This window comes from Brassica napus, chromosome A5, assembly GCF_020379485.1.
Source record: "Brassica napus cultivar Da-Ae chromosome A5, Da-Ae, whole genome shotgun sequence".
NCBI lineage: Eukaryota > Viridiplantae > Streptophyta > Magnoliopsida > Brassicales > Brassicaceae > Brassica > Brassica napus.
The window spans coordinates 21342757-21361766 of NC_063438.1; the positions used below are offsets into that span (position 1 = coordinate 21342757).

Sequence of the window (19010 nt, forward strand, 5' to 3'; positions counted from 1 at the left end):
CAGAAACAAAGACTAAATCAAACTTAACTAATCCAATGGCTGTAATGCTCTTATTCAATCCAACGGTTACCTTCACTTCATGATTAATTTGCTCCAACAAGAACAGGCTAAAAAACAAGTTGGGCTGGTTAATAATTATGGAGTTGTGGTTTTCACCCCCTCACACGTGTCTGCAGTATTTGCACGTGTCAAACCTGGTACATGTCAGTATATTAAAATTTCTTCCTTTCTTTTGTTTCTTTGATATAGTATCTGTTGTATTATGTGAAATTGTGAAGCCATAGTGTCATTATGTTAATGATAAACATGATAATGGCAACTTTTTCAATAAACTACTAGTATATGGTTTTTCTAGTAATGTAATAGTATGGGTTTATTGAAAAATGGATATGAATGTGTGTGTGACATTAATTACATGTCTAACTTCCAGAAAGAGAGAAAAGAAGGCAGCAGTTACTAAGCCGAGAAACGAACATCAGCTTCGAGTAAATCAAATTCTACAGTGTCCTCGGGCCAGGTGGCTTTGACCAAAATTATCCTCAAATTTATAAATTTCCCGTTCTACCCCCTCCCTTGACAAGTATCGATCATGTAACCAACACTTATCTTTTCTTAACTAATACGGTAAAGAGTCGTTATATAACGATTTGATTAGGATCTGAAGTTGTAATCCAATCAATATTTTTTCTTTGCATATTCACTAATAAAAGTATCATTTTCTTTCTATCATTCAAAAACGCAATTTATGTGATTTCAGGAAAATTTTCTCTTATAAAATTTATGTATAAGCAAAAATAATAATTGGGTTTTATGTGTAAATAATATATCAACCATCAGGCAAGTCACGAGAAAAAAAAATCCATCAGGCAAGTTTAACCAGTTATAAAAGGCCTAAAAAGGTTAGAGAAACCATTTTACCAACGATTTTCTTCTAGTTCATGGTTCTCTCTTCTCTCATTTTCTTACTCAGCTTCTTCCACAAAAGTTCTAATAAATAAATAATCAAGAAAAAATCACAATGGGAGATACCGCAGAAGACCAAGATGACCAAACTATGGTGGAAGCTGTCGGAGTCCCGAGCTTCTCGGAGCTTCTTATGTTGTCGGACGGGTTTCTCAGCTCCTCTGAAGACCACCACCGCGAAGTTAACGGTGGCGATGGTGGAGAAGACAGCTTCGGTTTTGTATTCTCCGGTACAAATGGGTCAAAAATGCTCTGTTTCAGCGGAGACTGTCAAAACGGCGACGAATCGCTCTTCCAAGAACCTTCTCTTCCTTCCGGAGTATCCGTTTCTGATCCTTCTTCATGCACTATTAACACTTGCAAGAACTCGAATGACACTTGTACTAACGAGAAATCAACTAAATCTTCAAACGTAAGGCTCTGATTTTTTATTCCTTTGCGTATTTTGGTAGAAAATAAGAAATAAAAATTGGTCTTGTGCATATCTGCATGCACAAAAATCACAATGTTTTATTTTTTCGATATTTTGTGCCTTTTTTTTTGACGACATGATATTTTGTGCCTTATCAAACGTTAAAAGATGATTCTTGTGTGCCTTTTCTCTGTTGTGAAGAAGAAGAGAACCGGGTCGGGTAATGGGCAAAACATGGATCATAACCAAAAACCAAGCAAGAAATGCAAGAAAAATCAGGATAAATCATCAGTTGGAATTGCAAAGGTGTGTCATTAGTAATTACATTTTTATGTTTTATAATGTTATACAAGTTTATCTTATAATTTGTTACAGTTCATATCTAATCAATACTTTAAAAATAGGTAAGGAAAGAAAGGTTAGGGGAAAGAATTGCAGCGTTGCAGCAACTGGTTTCTCCATACGGAAAGGTAATTTTTATTTCTACTCTATACTTCAATAATTAACATTTTCATACGTATTTCTTAAACGTAATGTTTGTTTAATTATATAAGCAAAGCACTTTCACCAAATAAGTGAAAACATTTTATAATATATATTAGTATTATTTAGTTTTCCAAAAGTTAAGAAGTCGCGATTTGGGGTATAGTGTAAACTGGCATCCTATGTGAAAATAAAAAAAGACATCAAAGACTATGAAACTTGGTCATAAACTAAAGTCGAGTTGTTTTTCTTTACTCTTTATTTTGGAGCAATGAACGATCATCATTACAGTTTACATTAGTTAATGATATTGTGTTCTTTTTTAGAGGAATGAAAGAGAATGAGAATATAACAACACTCTACCCAAATAGTTGAACTTGACTTTTCCATTACTGATGTGAATCGAATGGGAAATAAATATCCATTTTTGTCACTCTGACAGACAGATGCAGCTTCTGTCTTGCATGAAGCGATGGGTTACATCAAATTCTTACAAGACCAGATCCAAGTCCTTTGCTCTCCTTACCTGATCAACTATTCTCTTGTAATTAGTCTCTATGATTTTCTATTTTATGTAAATTAAAAATTTGATTAATTTAATGATTTTCCGTCTGACTTGCCGGTGTTCAGGACGGTGGAGCTGTTACCGGAGATGTAATGCCAGGGAAGAAAGTGAGAGACTTGAGAAGCAGAGGATTATGCCTAGTACCTGTCTCGTCCACTGTACACGTTGAAAACTCTAATGGTGCTGATTTATGGTCACCTGCTACTGCTAGTATGGGTCACACTATGTCACCCTCTCAATGAATCAATGGATATTGGATTTACTTTTCTAGGCAGATATTATCATATAGTGTTTCTTTTTGATTTTTGTTCAATAACTACTATTTACAAAATTTCACCCATTTCTTTTTGTAATCTGAGGATCATCTGGGTGATCTATAAGAAAGAATCTGGTTGAACTTTCTTTAATGATTATAACACTAAATATTCAAATTCCAAGTTTTTTCTCAATGTTTCTCCAATCGCGCCTAGGAGTGGAACTGAGAGGCTAAGATTTACTCACGTTGTCACACATAACGCTGCTACCAAACTAGAACACTACTTCTGCGACGTGCAAAACGTTTTATTTTATTCCTTTTTTTTCTGAAGACAACGAATTGCTGAGCCAAGTCCACAATCCTGTGAAAGGTTTAGAGGCTTCTACGTTCAGTCTGGGTTCGAACTCCAGACTATGTAATTTTTTGCAGATGACAAAAAATCCAGGTTTAAAGTTCCGGAGAGATCGTTTTATTAATACAAACTACAAAAATAAAACTTCATAAGGTAGAAGTAGTATTATCGGTTATCGAATCGTCTATGTAATATTTTTCATAAATGTAATATCATAATAAATCAGCGTTAAAAAATAGTCCATAAACCATCTAAACCAAAACTACATAATGTAAGCTTTCTAGGATATTTTTCCAGATGAACTAATAACACTTGGTTTTATTCCTACTTTCACAAAGCAATAACAAAGAAAAAGAAAAAGTTTTATGAAACAATCTTAATCCTGATGTTTGTCTAAACTTTAAAGATTTAAATCATGTTACCTGAGGCTTAAAATATTCAAAATGGGATTACACTTTAATTTACTTTTTTAATAAGGATTAAATTGTAAAAAGACAAGATTTTGAGGATAAATTGAAAATCAAAACTCACTTCAGTCGCCAGCGACAGATAATAATCTCACACTCCTTCGCCGTACGACCGTAGATTCTTCTTCGCCTTCTCTCCACTTCTTAACTCTTTCCCCCCTCTCTCTCTCTCCGGTCTTCGCCGATGGCGGTGTTACCAGTCGGCTCCCACTTCGCGCCGCCGCACAAACTGACGAAGAGACACACCGTCGCGACTCCATCCCCTATCTCTCTCTCAACCCGATTGCCTCAAAACGTCTCCTTTTCCAAACTCTCCGGAATAACAAACTCGAGGCTGTCCAGACACAGTGTTCTCGTGAGGGCAGAGGATAAGATCAGAGTCTCTTCTCTCGAGGAACCATCTCAACCACTCGATGAGTCAGAGCTTGAGGTTTGAATTTTCCTCATTATCATCTAACAAAAGTTCAATTTTTGACAAGTACCCATTTCCTCTTATCGATCAAACTAATCGAAAGTTTATTCCTTTACGTATGATTCCACAATCAGGACTTGCTTGACGCATCAGGATCATGTGACCCTATTTGCTCAGTTGATGAGCCTAGCTCGAGCTACTTCGAAGCGAATTATCAACCAAAGACGGATATAGTCAAAGCTCTTGCTATTCTCGCGGCTGCTCTCACAGGAACAGCTGCCATTAATCATTCATGGGTCGCTGCTAACCAGGATGTTGCTATGGCGTTGTTGTTTGGAATAGGATACGCTGGAATCATCTTTGAAGAGTCTTTAGCTTTTAATAAAAGTGGAGTGGGGCTTTTGATGGCTGTTAGTCTGTGGGTTGTGAGGGGCATAGGGGTAAGTAAGAATCTACATGAGTTTGAATATTCATTATTTGTTGGATATTTGAATTATATTCCTTGTGACAGGCTCCTTCAACTGAGATAGCTGTTGCAGAGCTTCAACATGCAACAGCTGAAGTAAGTGAGATTGTGTTTTTCATACTGGGGGCAATGACCATTGTGGAGATTGTTGATGCTCACCAAGGGTTTAAGCTGGTTACTGACAATATAACCACTCGGAAGCCAAAGACGCTTTTATGGGTGGTAGGATGATTTTTATCTCTCTAGCTTTGAATGTTATCTCTGTCTTCAAAGGGTTTACTCTTTAGTTGACTTGTGGTGTTGCAGGTCGGCTTTGTGACTTTTTTCCTCAGTTCGATTCTAGACAACCTGACCTCTACCATTGTCATGGTTTCTTTACTCAGGAAACTGGTTCCTCAATCTGAATACCGCAAGTATGAAAAACTTTCTTCCTTTATGCTTCTTTTAGTTAGTTTCTTGGTTAAGTTGTTCACAGTGAGGAACGTATTAGGTCTGTAGATATAGACCTCTTAAGATTCTGAAGGAAACATGTTTTAACCAATGGGCAGACTTCTAGGAGCTGTTGTGGTAATAGCAGCGAATGCAGGAGGAGCATGGACTCCAATTGGTGATGTTACTACAACTATGCTATGGATTCATGGTCAGATATCCACCTTGCCGACCATACAGGTTCTTCTTCTCTTCTGAGATTGTGACATAATGTGACCAGAGTACCTTTCTTCCTCAAGCACAACTGATTAGTCTAGGTTACAGGGCCTTTTCATACCTTCGGCCATATCTCTTGCTGTTCCGCTAGCCCTCATGTCCTTGAGCAGGTTATAAACTCTTTCTCCCATTCTCGAACAGAAACAGAAACTAGGCTTCAGTTGTCTCGTAAATGCAGAGTGATTGATTTGAGTTTGTTTTTTTTTTGTCTTCCTCAGTGAGGTAAACGAAAAGGGACAGGATTCATCAGATGTATTAGCTTCTGAAAAGATGGCTCCAAGAGGGAAGTTAGTGTTTGGAGTTGGCCTTGGAGCATTGGTTTTTGTTCCAGTCTTCAAAGCATTAACTGGACTGCCTCCTTACATGGGTATCTTGCTGGGTCTTGGAGTTCTTTGGGTCTTGACTGATGCCATCCACTACGGTGAATCAGAAAGACAAAAGCTCAAAGTACCTCAAGCCTTGTCTAGAATCGACACACAAGGCGCTTTGTTTTTCCTTGGCATCCTTTTATCCGTTAGCAGGTATAACTTAAATTAAACTAATCTTATGAACTAGAAAACCTTTTGTGATGTTGTTCTTTTTCTATTTTTCTTTCAGCCTTGAAGCAGCTGGGATCCTCAGGGAGATTGCAAACTACCTTGATGCTAATATACCAAACGTTGAGCTAATAGCTAGTGCAATAGGTGTTGTGTCTGCAATCATAGACAATGTTCCATTGGTTGCAGCGACCATGGGGATGTACGACCTCACATCCTTCCCTCAAGACTCCGAGTTTTGGCAGCTAGTTGCGTTCTGTGCCGGTACTGGTGGTTCAATGCTTATCATTGGTTCTGCTGCTGGTGTAGCTTTCATGGGGATGGAGAAAATTGATTTCTTTTGGTACTTCCGAAAGGTAAAACATACATTCTCTTTTTTTTGCTTGTGTAAGACTGAATACTCTTAAGAGGCTCTGAGCAAGAAACTCTGTTTTTGTTTTCTCTATGCAGGTAAGTGGTTTTGCTTTTGCTGGTTATGCTGCTGGTATCGCGGCTTACTTGGCGATTCAAAGTGTTCATTTTTCGATCCCAACAACGGTGGCTCAGATCCCATTTCTCACTGGTTCGTAAGCTTGCATTGTTCCGTGTTTCTTCTCTATGAAAAGAAAAGAACAGTACAGAAGTGAAATCTCTTGCTGGCTGCAATAGTAAAAAAAACACATCACTTCGTCGACAACCAACTATGTTATTTGTTTCATATATACTCGGTTCTATCATTGCTTGACTAGTACATAATGAATCTCATCCAGTAAAATTTATGATTTTCTGAGGTTTTTATGTTTTATCTTTGGAAAGTGTAAGACTATAGTTTGAGGGAAACAAACTCTTCAATTTCAGAAATGTCTCCCATCTTTTTCAAAGTTTATTTGCTAGGTTGTTTCATTTACACTTCAACCACGTAGAAGTCCTCTTGAAGAAGCATACGTCACTTTCACGGCATATGTGATACTTCTTAATCAGTCAACTATAATCTTCAAGAAAAAGCAATTGTTATTGGACAATAACCACTCAAACTGTATTAGTGTTTTTATCTTTCTTGATTCTACTGCAACAACAATCCCACAAAGCATTCGTGTAAACTAAAAGACGAATAGTTCTCAGCCAAACGGAAAAACCCCCAGAAACTCTATGAACATAGAACAGAGGCTAAGAAGAACTTAATAAAAAAAAAAAAACCTAGAAAGCCAAATCAGAAAGAAATGAACAAAAAACTGTACTGCGATTCACTTTGATCCGCTGCTTGATCATCCTCTTAGAGCAAGCAATCCAGTAATGGGGCTCTTTCTTGTGTGTTACTTAGTCTTGTGAACAAATCAGCAGTTGTTTTCACCTTTAGCTACTGAAAAGAACAATGCAGCCGTTCAGTAAAACAGCAGTGAGAATAACTAAACCATCTTGGCCAAGTCATATGACCAGAAACGTTGTCAGATGATAAGGCTTTACTTACACTAACTACTGGTACTTCTTTTCTTTGCTTACGGGCATCATCGGAATCTTCATTGAGATACTGCGAATGACTTTAGAAGTCGAGTTCAGTTTATCGTCGATGTGGTCTTGGTACTTCTCGTACACAATAGGAACAGAAAGACTTAGAAGAATCCCTGTTATAGATAAACCAGTAACTCATATAAACTGAAAGATTATAACACTATACTCAAGGAAAAAAAAAGGTTAGACACTCACCAATGTAGACAAGAGTGAGGGAGTTGATTAACGTCCCCACATAGGATATCGCCCACAAGACCAGTGACATCTATTTAACAGCAAAAGCCAACACGAGAATGATTTAGACTATTACACAAGCAAAAACAAAAAGGATTTAAAAGAGAGAGTTCAGCCAAGTTATGAAAACTCAAAAGACTAAAGTATTAACCTGAAGAAGACGAATGGGATTTCTAGCAACGGTTATATCACTTGCAATTGACAACACACGATTGATCAAAACACGAATATCATCAGCAACCTTAACTACAAACTCCTCAGGGATCTCCATATTGGGAACTGGTGGTAGAGGTCTGAAACAAAATCATACATGAGTCAGTTTCTCATAGCATCGTTCCAATTCTTTTTTCAAATAGTGAAGCAGAAAGTCAATATTGTTACCGGTTGAGTAGGGAAGCAGACTTGGCCCATAGGAAGAGGATGGCAACAAGAAGAAGCAGAACGTTGGAGACGAAAGACAAGAGATTGTAACCAGCTCTCTCAAACAGAAACCAGAACACAGTAGAGGAGACTAGGACAATGACTGCACCAGTCCTGTTTCTCCACAGCAGTAAATCAGCAACTGCACACCAAAAAGGGAAAACTCAAAACTTCAAATTCAAGCTGTTGTGTTCTAAGGAGGCAACACACTATCTAAACGATTACTAATGTCTCTAAATTCGTCAAATTGTCAAAACGTATTCATAACTAATGATCCTCAGATGCGCAAAACAACCCAACTAAACCCTAGAGATAACCGATCAATCCAGAGTAATAAGCAAGAACGTTCTAATCGCAAAATCTCAAAGATTAACAATTGAATCGAGAGGCAAACTCGAAGAATCTCGATTAGACTCTGATGATAATCAGAAAGACGATTGGAATGGTAAAGGGAAAAAGACTCGCCTGAACCACCGCCCAGAGAGTTGTGAACAAAAACGCGTGATGAGGAAGAAGAAGAAGAAGCGGAATCGCCCATGGCGATTTATCAGTTAGGGTTGAGTTTTAAAGGCAAAAAGATCGAAGCTTTTGGATGAATTGTGCCTCTCTCTCTTTCTCTTTCTCTTTCTCTTTCTAAACCAGAGAGAGATCAAAGCTTCTTCCTTTACGCTTCCGCCACAAAGTTTAATTAAAAGGGGTTTTTTTATATTTAGTTTTCTCTTTTGGTTACCTTTCTAATTAAAAAAAAACAAAAGAAGCCTAAAGATTTCTTTTTTTTTTTTAATTTTATTATTTACAACTAAAATCACTTTGACCAATGTAGTTCTTAGAAGAGTAATTTACATAATGGGGCAGTTTATGACTTTTTATTACATCCTAGGACAGTTTATGCTACATGGGCAGTTTCTTGTGTGAAATGACATAATTTGCCCTCACAAAAGTGTAACCGTTCATGTTGTCTAGTTTCTTTTGCTTTTTCTGGTTTCTTTTGAATTTTGAAATTTGAAAGTGGTGGCCCACCACTTATAGATCCGACTACACAATTTTTATCTCACTTTATCTTCTTATTTGTTTTTACTTTAATTCTTAAATATCTCTAATTTTTTTTACAACATTACCTATAAATAATCATGGAGACGATACCAATATCCACACCGGAGAACTTGAGAGCGAGATGTCGACTCGTAAGAATTGGCATGTGAAGAACATAGTGGAAGGTAACTGTTTTCTTTGTTAACGAGGGTTTTGTTGTTTGAGTGGCAGGATGATGATTTTGTGTTTCAATTGTACAGAACCGGTGAAGGATAAAACGAGAAGCAACTGCCGGTGAGATTTTTATTGGCTTGTCTCTTTGTATGTTTTGCAGAGCCAACAGTTGTGGAAGAGGTTAATGAGCAATTTCCGGAAAGGCGGCGAACCGCTACCCAAGCAAAGTATAGTTTAATCTACTTATATTAATTTGGATTTTTTCGGATATGATTAGAGAATTGCTTATTTTAATATGATTACAAGCAGTAGAAGCTTTGTTGGTTATAAAGAAAAAAACTTGGTTATAGATGGTTATCTTGTTATCTTGTTGATAACATAGATGTTGATATTGTATTTCTTACATTGGCTATGTTTCATTCGTGTACATGTGTACACAATTTGTTTTGTATACAATATATCTCTAGTGTACACATGTACACATTATATATTGTTCGTGTACATGCAAACATTGTTTTAATGTTATTATTAAGGAAGTACAAACCCATAGGGCCAAAGACTTCCCCACCCCAGATCTTTCTTCCCAATCAAGCGCACCTAAAAAGAAAAGAAAACTGAAATTGAATAACTTTGATACATTTTTATTGCAAAAACTTCAACTATAATGAAAAACAACAAATTGAGGAAGACAACTATAAGCAATTTAGTTTACATTATACGAGTCATGAAGTTGCAGATGACAAAAAAAATACTTGCAGCGTTGATAAGATATCTATCATACCAGATTGTTTTTCTTATCATCACCATCATCAACAACATCACTATTGTCATCCTAGTCTTCTTCTTTAACACCTGCTTGAGGTTTAGATCCAAAGAGCCAAGATCAAAATCAATTTTCAATTAGCTATAATGTGTCTTTGGATATTCCATGTGGATACATGGTGGTGTACGTAGGCAGTGGTTTTTGGAGATTTGTCGTGCGTGTGTACGATAAAGTGTAATAGCATAGATGTGTACAATAAATAAAGAGATGTACACATGTACACTAAATAAGGATATTTACAAAGAGTGAGTGTTTCCTTGATATGTAGGAGACCAGTTGAGTTGAAGTAAAAAACTTAGGTGTGTATGGTTATTTTGTTGTAATGTAATGTGCATAACACTGATTTTTTTGATGTTTTGGTATGTTATTTATAGTTGTTTGTGTATCACATATTTGTGTACACCGTGGGATATGTACATGTGTACATCAAAAGTGAATCAATAGAATATGTGTACTTCTTCGTCGCTGTTAACAAGGGTGTGGTCGCAGGTGGTTGGGAGACAAAGGAGGGTTTAATGTAGTTGTACAAGGATTAAGTGTACACATGTATGAACATGCTTGTCAACAAGGGAAGTGTACACAGAATATAACACATGTTATTCCATGTTCATATACACAAATTATATCTCTTTAGAATATGTTTTATGTACTTACATAAGGATGCATCAAAATTTTGATGAAATCAATCAAATAAAAACTTAATGAATAACAACAATTTAACTGAATGAATAACGTCAATCATTAAGAAACTATTGTTGCAATCATTAGGTAGAATCCTGAAAATTTAGTTCATGTTGGTTGTGGAAGCTCGAGAAGATTTACTATGTCATAATTGAAAACATGTTAGACATTTATAATGACCTTGTCTAATAGGTTGAGTTAGATGGGATACATCCAGGGGATAATTGTGAATTACCAACGCCAAAAAGACAATAGACTTCGAAGATCCAATCTATAAACACACATATTCAATTTTGCTATCTCGTGCCGCAACTCATCTTTTGCTATGTTCTCAAGATCGTTTTTGTCCTCTGGAGCAGATGGAACATACCTATTTTTGGATGGTACAGAGCCACTAGAGAGATCTCCCGTCACTCGTTGAACAAGAAATAAAGAATGCATCGCAGCAGAGAAGTAGAGATGCGAAGTGTTTGGGTTTTCTCGTCATCTATCTCGTCATCTACATCGCTGTTCATCTACTTCTCCGTCGTCTTCAACGCACTGTCTTTATCGCCATCGTCGTCGCCGACGTCTACGTCACTATCGTCCACAACTTCTTCATCGTTTAGGTTTTTTCAAGTAAAAAAAGATACAAGCCAATAATTTTGTAAGAGATAAATATTGATCGTAGTGATATATTGTAGATCACTAGATACCAGTTTTTGGATTCTTCTGAGATAAAAATGAAAACAACGATGAAAGAGATAGATCTGGAAATTGTCTTAGTTATTTAGGAATAATATTGACCATTCGTGTTAAAAGTACAAATATAGATCTAATGGTTAAAAAATTAGACATATAAGAGTCTTGTCAAAATGTGGCAAAGTGAATCTTGGCCATCGATAGAAAGGAGAGATGTGTGGCTGAGATTGAATCCCGCCAATTGTCTAGTTTGGTTAGACATCAATTTATCTAAGAATAAACTAGATCAGTTAAGAATCAGCTAAAGGTTAGAGAAAAGTGTCTGTGTAGTAAAAAGTGACTTATTATGATATTAGAAAGATGAAAACTGACCCTGGATGTAATATTCTCTTCTTAGAATCAATTGTTCAAGATCCAAGTTCAGATTCTGAGTTTTGAGTTTGTTTTTTTTTTTTAATTTATGGATGATTTAACAACTCTTGAGTCATGAAGTTTGTAGTTATTTATTTTCTCTGTTTTATGTACTGTAACAAAACAATTATAATAAAGGTATAAAGGGTACCAGAAAATGATTAGCCACAATTATAATAAGAAGCCGAAACATTTCATCTTTTTTTCTCTTAAAAATCACTTTAAACATATGTAGTTCTTAGAATCAATTGTTCAAGATCCTATTCAGATTCTGAGTTTAGAGTTTTTTTTTCGAATTCATGGATTTAACAACTGTAGTTATTTATTTTCTGTTTTTTTTTCTCTCTCTGTGTTATGTACTGCAAGTCTGCAACAAAACAATTAGAATAATTCAGGGTACAAAAAAATGATTAGCCACAATGGTTCCAACTAACACACAAAAAAAAACAGAAACTTCTTTTTGTTTTGACAGAAAAAAAAAGAAACTTCAAATACATAAATATGCTCATATTAATATTTATTCTCTCTCTTTAAGTGAAAAAGACATGACATAAAGTTCACATTTGAAGCAAAAGTAAACATTAAATGATACACCAAAGCATTCGTTCAGAACCATTGAAAAACAAGACACCACAAACATATTAGGGCCCATATCACATTATTTAGTTACTCTTTCATTTTGTAGTTGTTGCAGCCTCCTCGACCAGATTGCTTCCAGCAACATCAACCACAAATCTGTAACGCACATCGTTCTTGTGAAGCCTCTCAAACGCAGTGTTGAGCTCATCAATCTTCACCACTTCAATTGTCGACGTAAGCCCTTTCTCCTTGCAGAAAGCTAACACTTCCTCTGTCTCTTTGATGCTCCCAATAAAGCTTCCTGATATCACTTTCCTCCCTATCATCAAAAACAAAAGAATCAAGACTTTGCTAGACAGACATCATTAATTTAAAACAAAACAAGAAATGCTAACCAAGAATGACGAGAGGGGTGATGAACTGAAGAGGAGTGTTAATAACACCCATGAGGATCAACTTCCCGTCGAGTTTAAGACAAGCCAAGTAAGGCTCCAGAGGGTGAAACACCGGTACGGTATCGATGATGTAGTCAAGAGAATCTGCGATCCTTTGCATCTCTGCTTGATCAGAGCTCACTACGTAGTCGTCAGCTCCTAGATGATCCATTGCTTCTTCTCTTTTCCTCTCTGACGAGCTTATCACCGTCACGTGATGTCCCATTGCTTTAGCTATCTTCACACCCATGTGCCCAACTCCTCCTAACCCTAGAATCCCTCCTCTGAGCCCGCTTGACATTAGACCGAAGTGGCTCAACGGACTGTACACAGTTACTCCCGCGCAGAGCAGCGGGGCAGCCTGTTCCACCGGCATACCTTCCGGGATCTTCACGACAAACCTTTATGAAACAAAGTTTGGGAAAAAATGAGATTACGTGTGGAGCAAGAAACACATGCTCTGTGTTTTCTTGTGAAACAAGAAACGTTTATTTGTTTGTGTGTGTGCTTACTTCTGATTGACGATCATAGTGTCAGCGAAGCCACCTTGAGTTGGTTTTCCGTCGGTGTAGACATCATTGTAACTCCAGATTCTCTTGTTACAGTACTGTTCAAGATCTGAGCTGCAGGGTTTGCAGCTACCGCAGCATCCTACGATAACGCCGACTCCGACCACATCTCCTACGGTGAACTTGCTCACATCTGATCCCACTTCAACAACTTCACCTACCACCTCGTGTCTGTATATCAAAATTCATTTTTAGTTGATTGGTTTTAGACAGTGAAGTGTGTGACAGGTTGTACTGTTAGGACTTTGGAGTTATCTCTAGCACGCATAGAAAATAACAAAGCTTGTCACAAGTGTATTATTTCGGTTACATGCAAACAAATTTTCACATAACTCCATAGAAAAAAGGACTTGGTTCCTTTCAAGATCTAAAACATATTGGTTATGATTGGGATCTAAACTTAAGTCAACAGATAACTATGGGATCCATTTGAACAGATGAAAAGAAAACTACAATTCTTGGAAAAGATATTAACAGCATAAGCAAAAAGAAATGAGCATAGAATAGAAAAAGAGCAGAAAAATAAAAGAGAAAAAGAGGGTCAAAGAAGAAATTACCCAGGAACCATAGGATAATTGGACATTCCAAGATCATTTTTAATCTGGTGGATATCAGTATGGCAGATTCCACAGCAAATAACCTTTATATACACATCATCTGGCCCTGTGCTCCTATTAACAAATCCAAGATTGTTTTCAACGAATAAACAAAATAAAAAAGTTCAATAACTCTTGAAGAGATAAGAACTATATTACTTCACTAAAAAAATCTCATAAAAGAAAAAGAGAACCCTTTATATAAAGAGAAAACAAGGAGTAGATAAAATAAAACCTCAAAGTGTAGGAGTAAGGAGAGAGAACACCAGAAGGATCTCTTGCAGCCCATCCTAAAGCCTTCTTTTCTCCACCTTCTACACTTCCCATTTTTCTATTTCTTTCTTGGTTTCTCTGACTTTTTTGTGTGGTTGTTGTTTATATTAGTCTTGCAGAGAAAACTGTTTTGAGAGATGTCTCTACGGACTAGGCACTTATTGGAATATGTATATATAGTGCAAAGTAAATGGGGAAGATAAAAAAGTTGTTCAATAATACCAAAGAAAAAAAGAAGAGTAAAATAGGAATATTATTTGATTTTTGGTGGGCATGCCCTTTTAATCAGTAATCTCGACCAACCAAACCTCTTATCTTTTTCTTTTCGGACCGGTGGTACAACCAAACTTCTTATATACAATACAAATTTACAACTCAAGAGTAATGAGTATGAATGGAGATAATCGAATCAAATGGAAGAAGTCTGGTTTAGTTTTTAAACGTTTTTTTTATAAAACCAAACGAAAATAAAAGGAGTAAATTAGTTTAATTTCAAACCAAGAAAGAAATCAAAATACACTCTTTTAAATATACTGATCTTCCATTACTAATAACACTTTGAAGATAGATGTAAATAAAATCTGGACCACAATAGTTGTTGAAACAGAGATATAAGCATCATAACACTGTGACAAAAAAAAAAAAGCATCATAACTAAATTTGGACATATATATATATTACAGAAACAAATATAAACTAAATGAGAAAGTTACATTAACTAATAAAACTAAATGAGAAAGAGATATGACACCAAAAGTTTAGGTGGATATTCTCTTTTCCTTATGCAATACACAACTAAATTAGCTTTTACTTTTAGTGGCGTTGCTGGACACATGTTTGCTAATATCTAATCTTATTCAAAGATAGATCTTTATATTCTTCATCAAACAGACCATATAACGTATTTACAGAGTTTTAATTGCTGCATTATTTTACAGATTTCCTATAAATAAAAATATTATAATAGTTTAAATTTATTATATAACCATTGATCGAAAAGTATTTACTTTTGTGGAATTAAGACATATTTTGTCTGTTTCATTGTAATTGTTGTTTTATATTTATGCAAACAGATTAAAAAAATATTTAATTTTACATATTTTCAAAATAAAAACATCATTACTAATACAATTAACCACATTTCAACCAATAAAATAATATATTAGAATATAAAATCAGTAAATTTTGTATTGAAATTATAAAACGATATTTATTTTTAAACAAAAAGTTTATTCTACAACAACAATTAAAACTGAAACGGAAGGATTATTTTTCAATTTATCTATAATTTTAATTGACAAAATAAAATAAAACAAATAATGGAGCAAACATTGATTGTATTCATTGGAAAAAGGCGTTTCGTCAGGTATGTAGTAGGTACTACAAATAGTGTGGTTGGTAAAAGATTCGACGCCACGTCATCGAGCAGTTTTTCTAATAGGATAATTCACAATTATTCTTTACTTTTTTTCCAATCAAAATTAATATAAAATATTTTAAAACTAACAAGTCTTTGTTTGGTTAGGTATTGATCTACTCAGTACTGTATTTATATTCATAGCGTCACCCCCTTTCGTTTTCCAGAGTTTAAACAGATTATTTTTTTGGTGAACAACCACAATTATCTAAATAAAATGATATCATTCTCAGTTTAATTATATCAATTAAATTAATAATAAATTAACCTAACTAAAGTATTTTTTTTTTTTTTTGGAACTCACCTAACTAAAGTATCTATACACCTTTTTTTTTAGCAACAAGTATCTATACCACAAGACTATAAAAGTCTGCTGCTTGTCTCGAGTCAAAACAACTCTTTTTTCTTTGGAGTCAAACAAATATAGTGACAACTAATAAGTGGAATACAAAGGGAATCGAATCTAGTTCTGCTGATAATACAAAACATGATTATGCAAGTGTATCTGCATATATGTGAAAACAATGATTCATATTTGTATGATACTGATTCAGGTCCAATAGCGACATAAAGCACGTACTTGGGGGAGACCTTAAGAACACAAAAGAATATATAGTCTAACAATTGTCACTACTTTCGACTCTAGATTTCAACAAGTTGAAGCTTAGCTGCATATGAGTAGGCAACGGAGCATCGAATTTAAGGCCATCGAGATCCGAGATATCAGAGTCCGGAGAAACCTCCAATTTCTCCAAGAGCTGACAGATGTTTGGCAGATCGATTTGCTTAGAATGGAGATGAAGGTGTGGCTGTTTTGAAGATACATCTCCACCTTCCATATCCAGACCAAAAGGAGACGGTGATGGCTTGGTCGGGGTGTTTTCAGAAGAGACAAAAGGTTCCCTGGTTTTATGAGCTTGCCAACCGTATTTATAGTCCCCGAGTATCGGTGTTCCTAGCACTTCTGCGCAGTGTACACGGAGCTGATGTTTTCTGCCGGTTAAAGGACGAAGCTCCAGCCATGTGTATCCTACAAAGCAACAGTGTGCTATAAAAGGCCAAACCATTTGATTCTAAGTTAAGTGAAACGATAACAACAGTGTACACTAACCATGTGGTGAAGATTCGACCACTCGGTATTCGGTGATAGCATGCTGAGTGGAAACGAGTTCTCCGTTGTCATTAACTGTGATACGATCAGATTTTCCATCATCCACAACAACCTACTCACACATTCCACATATGTTTTTAGCTTAGAATTTGACTCCACTAAAACAGCAAAAGCAATGTGCACAGACAAATCATCTCTTAGATCGAACCAAAGTGGACAAAACTTAGACGGGTGAAACATTCTGATAGCTAAAACAGTGTGTAAACTCACCTTTCTGAGTGGCGCTGAGATCTGTCCCCTTTGACGTCTTGGGCACCCGATCACGAGTGCCAGATATTTTCTTTTCAAGGATTTTATGTTCTTCTTGACACCCTAAAGAAATAAAGGAAAGGTCACCGAAAGAGAAATTTTTTTTTATGATTTCTACAAGAAAACTTATTTCAAAGTAAGAAAAACTTCTAAGAGAAAGCAGATGACTTACATAGGCGGAAGCACCAGATGTTTTCTCGCGGAATATAGAATGAAGAAGCGTTGCAGCTGTTTGTGTTCTTCCCAACACCAAAAGCCCACTACAGTCTCTGTCAAGTCTGTGCACCTAATACATACACCACCATACTTGCATAAGTCAAGAGATTCATAAACTTCTTCCATATAAGCTAGGACTTGACAGAAAGCCTTGGTGCACTACTATGTGATTTCGCTACTAACCAGTCGGGGAGACTCTGACTTATCAAAAGTCAAACAAGTGGCAGCGAGTTCATCGATGCTAGTTTTCACCCCAGTCCCTCCCTGTTTAAGAGAAAAAGTCTATCAGCTTACACAAGCTCCACGAACACGATGCATCAGAAAGCATGGAGTATATATGACTTACTTGAACAGCCATACCATGAGGTTTATTCAAGACAATAATGGCTGGATCCTGTTTTATCAATCTATATAAACATTTCTTGAAAAAAAACAAGTGCATAGAGTTTCAAAAGAACCTTGTACAAGACCAAACTGCAAACGAATTTGCGCTCTTCTTCACTGCAACGAAAGCGTTCTTTCTTAGCAGGAGGCGGCGCATCATTGCCTACAGACAAAGGAAGGTAAATTCTATCTCCTACATTCAAGGACTCCTTAGCTGCCACCTTTAATCAGTACCATCAGACAACATCAGCTTCTTAAAAAAAAAAGAAACAGTTCTTGTCCTAACCAAGAGACTACAGAAGAAACGATTACCCTTTTAAGTTGGCTTCTTTGTAGTTCACAACTCATAGGCACTACTACTTGTCTTCTAACCTGAATCACATTTACAAATCTCTTATCCCCTGTAACTTCAAAATCATCAAAAAATACAATCTTTACACGGACCTGTCTTAAACGAAAGAGTTTCTGTACGAGGTTTCTAGGTAGGTCGGGACGGCAACGAAGAATCCACCTCAGCGCCGTCGTTGAGCCATCCGTTGAGCCTTTGACGATGGAGTCTCCGTCGCCGAAAGAAAGCTCCTTTCCTACCGCGGCGGCGTCGATGGTGGGAGAGAAAGGAGGTAGAGTGAGCCATTTCCCTCTCGGATCATCATCATCGTCAGCGAGAGCTGTCGTGTAGCTACGACGCTGATTAGCCGCGGATAAGGCTCCGGTGGACTCCCTGATAGTAGGCGGTGGGGAACGGAGATGACGACGGAGGGCCGCGGTCGCAACTCTCCAATTGGCCGCCATTTAGGGTTTTTTAATCCCAAATTTAATTTAGGGTTTAAAAAGGTTTTCTTTTAGAGAATCTTTTTTGTGTGTGTGTGGTTTGGTTTCTGTAAACCGGCAGCTTTTCTCTAATTTCCTTAACCAAACAGTTGAACCGGCTTGATGATATTTGAATGGAGGAGCCTAGTAACGACATGATTAATTTACAAATTGATTTCAATTTCTTGTTTGGAGAGGAAGTTGGAACCCGGTCAACAATTATCTTGTAGAGTTCTGTTTTAAACTGGCCGGTTCAAATTGTTTCTGAATCAACCGGTTTTGGTGAGGTCCCCATTTTTCGTAGGTTCTAGTGCAATATGAGCTTTTTTTTTCTCTTATGAAAACCAGAACGGTATTATTTTGGTATTATTTTTGAAGTGATTTTTCCCATTCAAATTCTCACACTAAAAGTATTGACTAATGCCCTTATTATATTTAATAAATAATTAATTTATTTATTAAATTATTGATTATAAACTAACATAAAATTAGTTAAAAATATAGAATTTTTTTGAAATTTTAAATTAGATAGTTCATTTAATTGACATAATAAAAATTATCCAAAAACTACAAATTATTTTAAAATAAAAATAATATTTCTTGTGTTGTTATCCGAAAAGAATATCTTTAATAAATTTTAAAAATAATATATTGTGTTGTTAACCAAAAAAATATTTTAATCAAAAAATTAAAAAATTAAGAAGCATAAGATTTATAATTAAATACTAATTAAGTAATGAATATATTATCT

The 19010-nt window shown here is 36.0% G+C and overlaps 5 protein-coding genes across 7 annotated transcripts; 2 read left to right on the forward strand and 3 right to left on the reverse strand.

Moving 5' to 3' along the window:
• Positions 1-256: 256 nt before the first annotated feature.
• On the forward strand, positions 257-2872 carry LOC125609623 (transcription factor bHLH113-like). 3 transcript variants are annotated; one of them, XM_048781156.1, is made up of 5 exons: positions 257-1375; positions 1580-1681; positions 1780-1845; positions 2301-2402; positions 2489-2872. In XM_048781156.1, exons 1-5 carry the CDS (start codon positions 1019-1021, stop codon positions 2663-2665), a joined length of 804 nt encoding a protein of 267 aa, XP_048637113.1. In that variant the 5' UTR covers positions 257-1018; the 3' UTR covers positions 2666-2872. The 3 variants fall into 3 exon arrangements, with proteins under 3 accessions (XP_048637113.1, XP_048637114.1, XP_048637112.1); XM_048781155.1 differs by having other exon boundaries at positions 878-1375; positions 1577-1681; XM_048781157.1 differs by lacking the exon at positions 2301-2402 and having other exon boundaries at positions 265-1375; positions 1577-1681.
• A 547-nt stretch (positions 2873-3419) lies between these two features.
• LOC106428373 (sodium/proton antiporter 1) lies at positions 3420-6457 on the forward strand. Its single transcript, XM_048778926.1, has 9 exons — positions 3420-3928; positions 4045-4350; positions 4422-4598; positions 4683-4789; positions 4925-5045; positions 5130-5191; positions 5300-5602; positions 5679-5973; positions 6068-6457. The coding sequence occupies exons 1-9, from the start codon at positions 3683-3685 to the stop codon at positions 6185-6187; spliced, it is 1737 nt and encodes a 578-aa protein (XP_048634883.1). The 5' UTR covers positions 3420-3682; the 3' UTR covers positions 6188-6457.
• A 132-nt stretch (positions 6458-6589) lies between these two features.
• On the reverse strand, positions 6590-8446 carry LOC106428375 (reticulon-like protein B11). The gene is made up of 6 exons (XM_013869118.3): positions 8225-8446; positions 7721-7901; positions 7491-7632; positions 7301-7370; positions 7065-7218; positions 6590-6956 (listed from the first exon to the last, which is right to left on the reverse strand). The coding sequence occupies exons 1-5, from the start codon at positions 8295-8297 to the stop codon at positions 7070-7072; spliced, it is 615 nt and encodes a 204-aa protein (XP_013724572.2). The 5' UTR covers positions 8298-8446; the 3' UTR covers positions 6590-6956; positions 7065-7069.
• Positions 8447-12053: 3607 nt separating this feature from the next.
• LOC125608518 (cinnamyl alcohol dehydrogenase 4) lies at positions 12054-14222 on the reverse strand. Its single transcript, XM_048778927.1, has 5 exons — positions 13975-14222; positions 13701-13814; positions 13087-13314; positions 12536-12975; positions 12054-12459 (listed from the first exon to the last, which is right to left on the reverse strand). Exons 1-5 carry the CDS (start codon positions 14064-14066, stop codon positions 12236-12238), a joined length of 1098 nt encoding a protein of 365 aa, XP_048634884.1. The 5' UTR covers positions 14067-14222; the 3' UTR covers positions 12054-12235.
• Positions 14223-15853: 1631 nt separating this feature from the next.
• On the reverse strand, positions 15854-18274 carry LOC106346640 (RNA pseudouridine synthase 4, mitochondrial). The gene is made up of 9 exons (XM_048778928.1): positions 17894-18274; positions 17762-17821; positions 17524-17670; positions 17412-17459; positions 17249-17329; positions 17022-17135; positions 16811-16912; positions 16541-16652; positions 15854-16459 (listed from the first exon to the last, which is right to left on the reverse strand). The coding sequence occupies exons 1-9, from the start codon at positions 18239-18241 to the stop codon at positions 16047-16049; spliced, it is 1425 nt and encodes a 474-aa protein (XP_048634885.1). The 5' UTR covers positions 18242-18274; the 3' UTR covers positions 15854-16046.
• Between the last annotated feature and the right edge of the window lie 736 nt (positions 18275-19010).

What these genes read in the sequence shown, in the direction of transcription:
- LOC125609623 (XM_048781155.1), top strand. Translation starts at nt 1,019, where the DNA reads ATGGGAGATACCGCAGAAGACCAAGATGACCAAACTATGGTGGAAGCT. An exon ending in TGGTTTCTCCATACGGAAAG is followed by an intron (nt 1,846 to 2,300) that starts GTAATTTTTATT and finishes TCACTCTGACAG; the next exon opens with ACAGATGCAGCTTCTGTCTT. An exon ending in ACCTGATCAACTATTCTCTT is followed by an intron (nt 2,403 to 2,488) that starts GTAATTAGTCTC and finishes GCCGGTGTTCAG; the next exon opens with GACGGTGGAGCTGTTACCGG.
- LOC106428373 (XM_048778926.1), top strand. Translation starts at nt 3,683, where the DNA reads ATGGCGGTGTTACCAGTCGGCTCCCACTTCGCGCCGCCGCACAAACTG. An exon ending in ATCCTTTTATCCGTTAGCAG is followed by an intron (nt 5,603 to 5,678) that starts GTATAACTTAAA and finishes TTTTTCTTTCAG; the next exon opens with CCTTGAAGCAGCTGGGATCC. An exon ending in TCTTTTGGTACTTCCGAAAG is followed by an intron (nt 5,974 to 6,067) that starts GTAAAACATACA and finishes TTCTCTATGCAG; the next exon opens with GTAAGTGGTTTTGCTTTTGC.
- LOC106428375 (XM_013869118.3), bottom strand. Translation starts at nt 8,297, where the DNA reads ATGGGCGATTCCGCTTCTTCTTCTTCTTCCTCATCACGCGTTTTTGTT. An exon ending in ATCCCATTCGTCTTCTTCAG is followed by an intron (nt 7,371 to 7,490) that starts GTTAATACTTTA and finishes GCTGTTAAATAG; the next exon opens with ATGTCACTGGTCTTGTGGGC. An exon ending in CCTCACTCTTGTCTACATTG is followed by an intron (nt 7,219 to 7,300) that starts GTGAGTGTCTAA and finishes TATCTATAACAG; the next exon opens with GGATTCTTCTAAGTCTTTCT.
- LOC125608518 (XM_048778927.1), bottom strand. Translation starts at nt 14,066, where the DNA reads ATGGGAAGTGTAGAAGGTGGAGAAAAGAAGGCTTTAGGATGGGCTGCA. An exon ending in CCTTACTCCTACACTTTGAG is followed by an intron (nt 13,815 to 13,974) that starts GTTTTATTTTAT and finishes ATTTGTTAATAG; the next exon opens with GAGCACAGGGCCAGATGATG. An exon ending in AATTATCCTATGGTTCCTGG is followed by an intron (nt 13,315 to 13,700) that starts GTAATTTCTTCT and finishes TTTGATATACAG; the next exon opens with ACACGAGGTGGTAGGTGAAG.
- LOC106346640 (XM_048778928.1), bottom strand. Translation starts at nt 18,241, where the DNA reads ATGGCGGCCAATTGGAGAGTTGCGACCGCGGCCCTCCGTCGTCATCTC. An exon ending in GCAGTTTGGTCTTGTACAAG is followed by an intron (nt 17,460 to 17,523) that starts GTTCTTTTGAAA and finishes TTGATAAAACAG; the next exon opens with GATCCAGCCATTATTGTCTT. An exon ending in AGTCAGAGTCTCCCCGACTG is followed by an intron (nt 17,136 to 17,248) that starts GTTAGTAGCGAA and finishes TGTATGTATTAG; the next exon opens with GTGCACAGACTTGACAGAGA.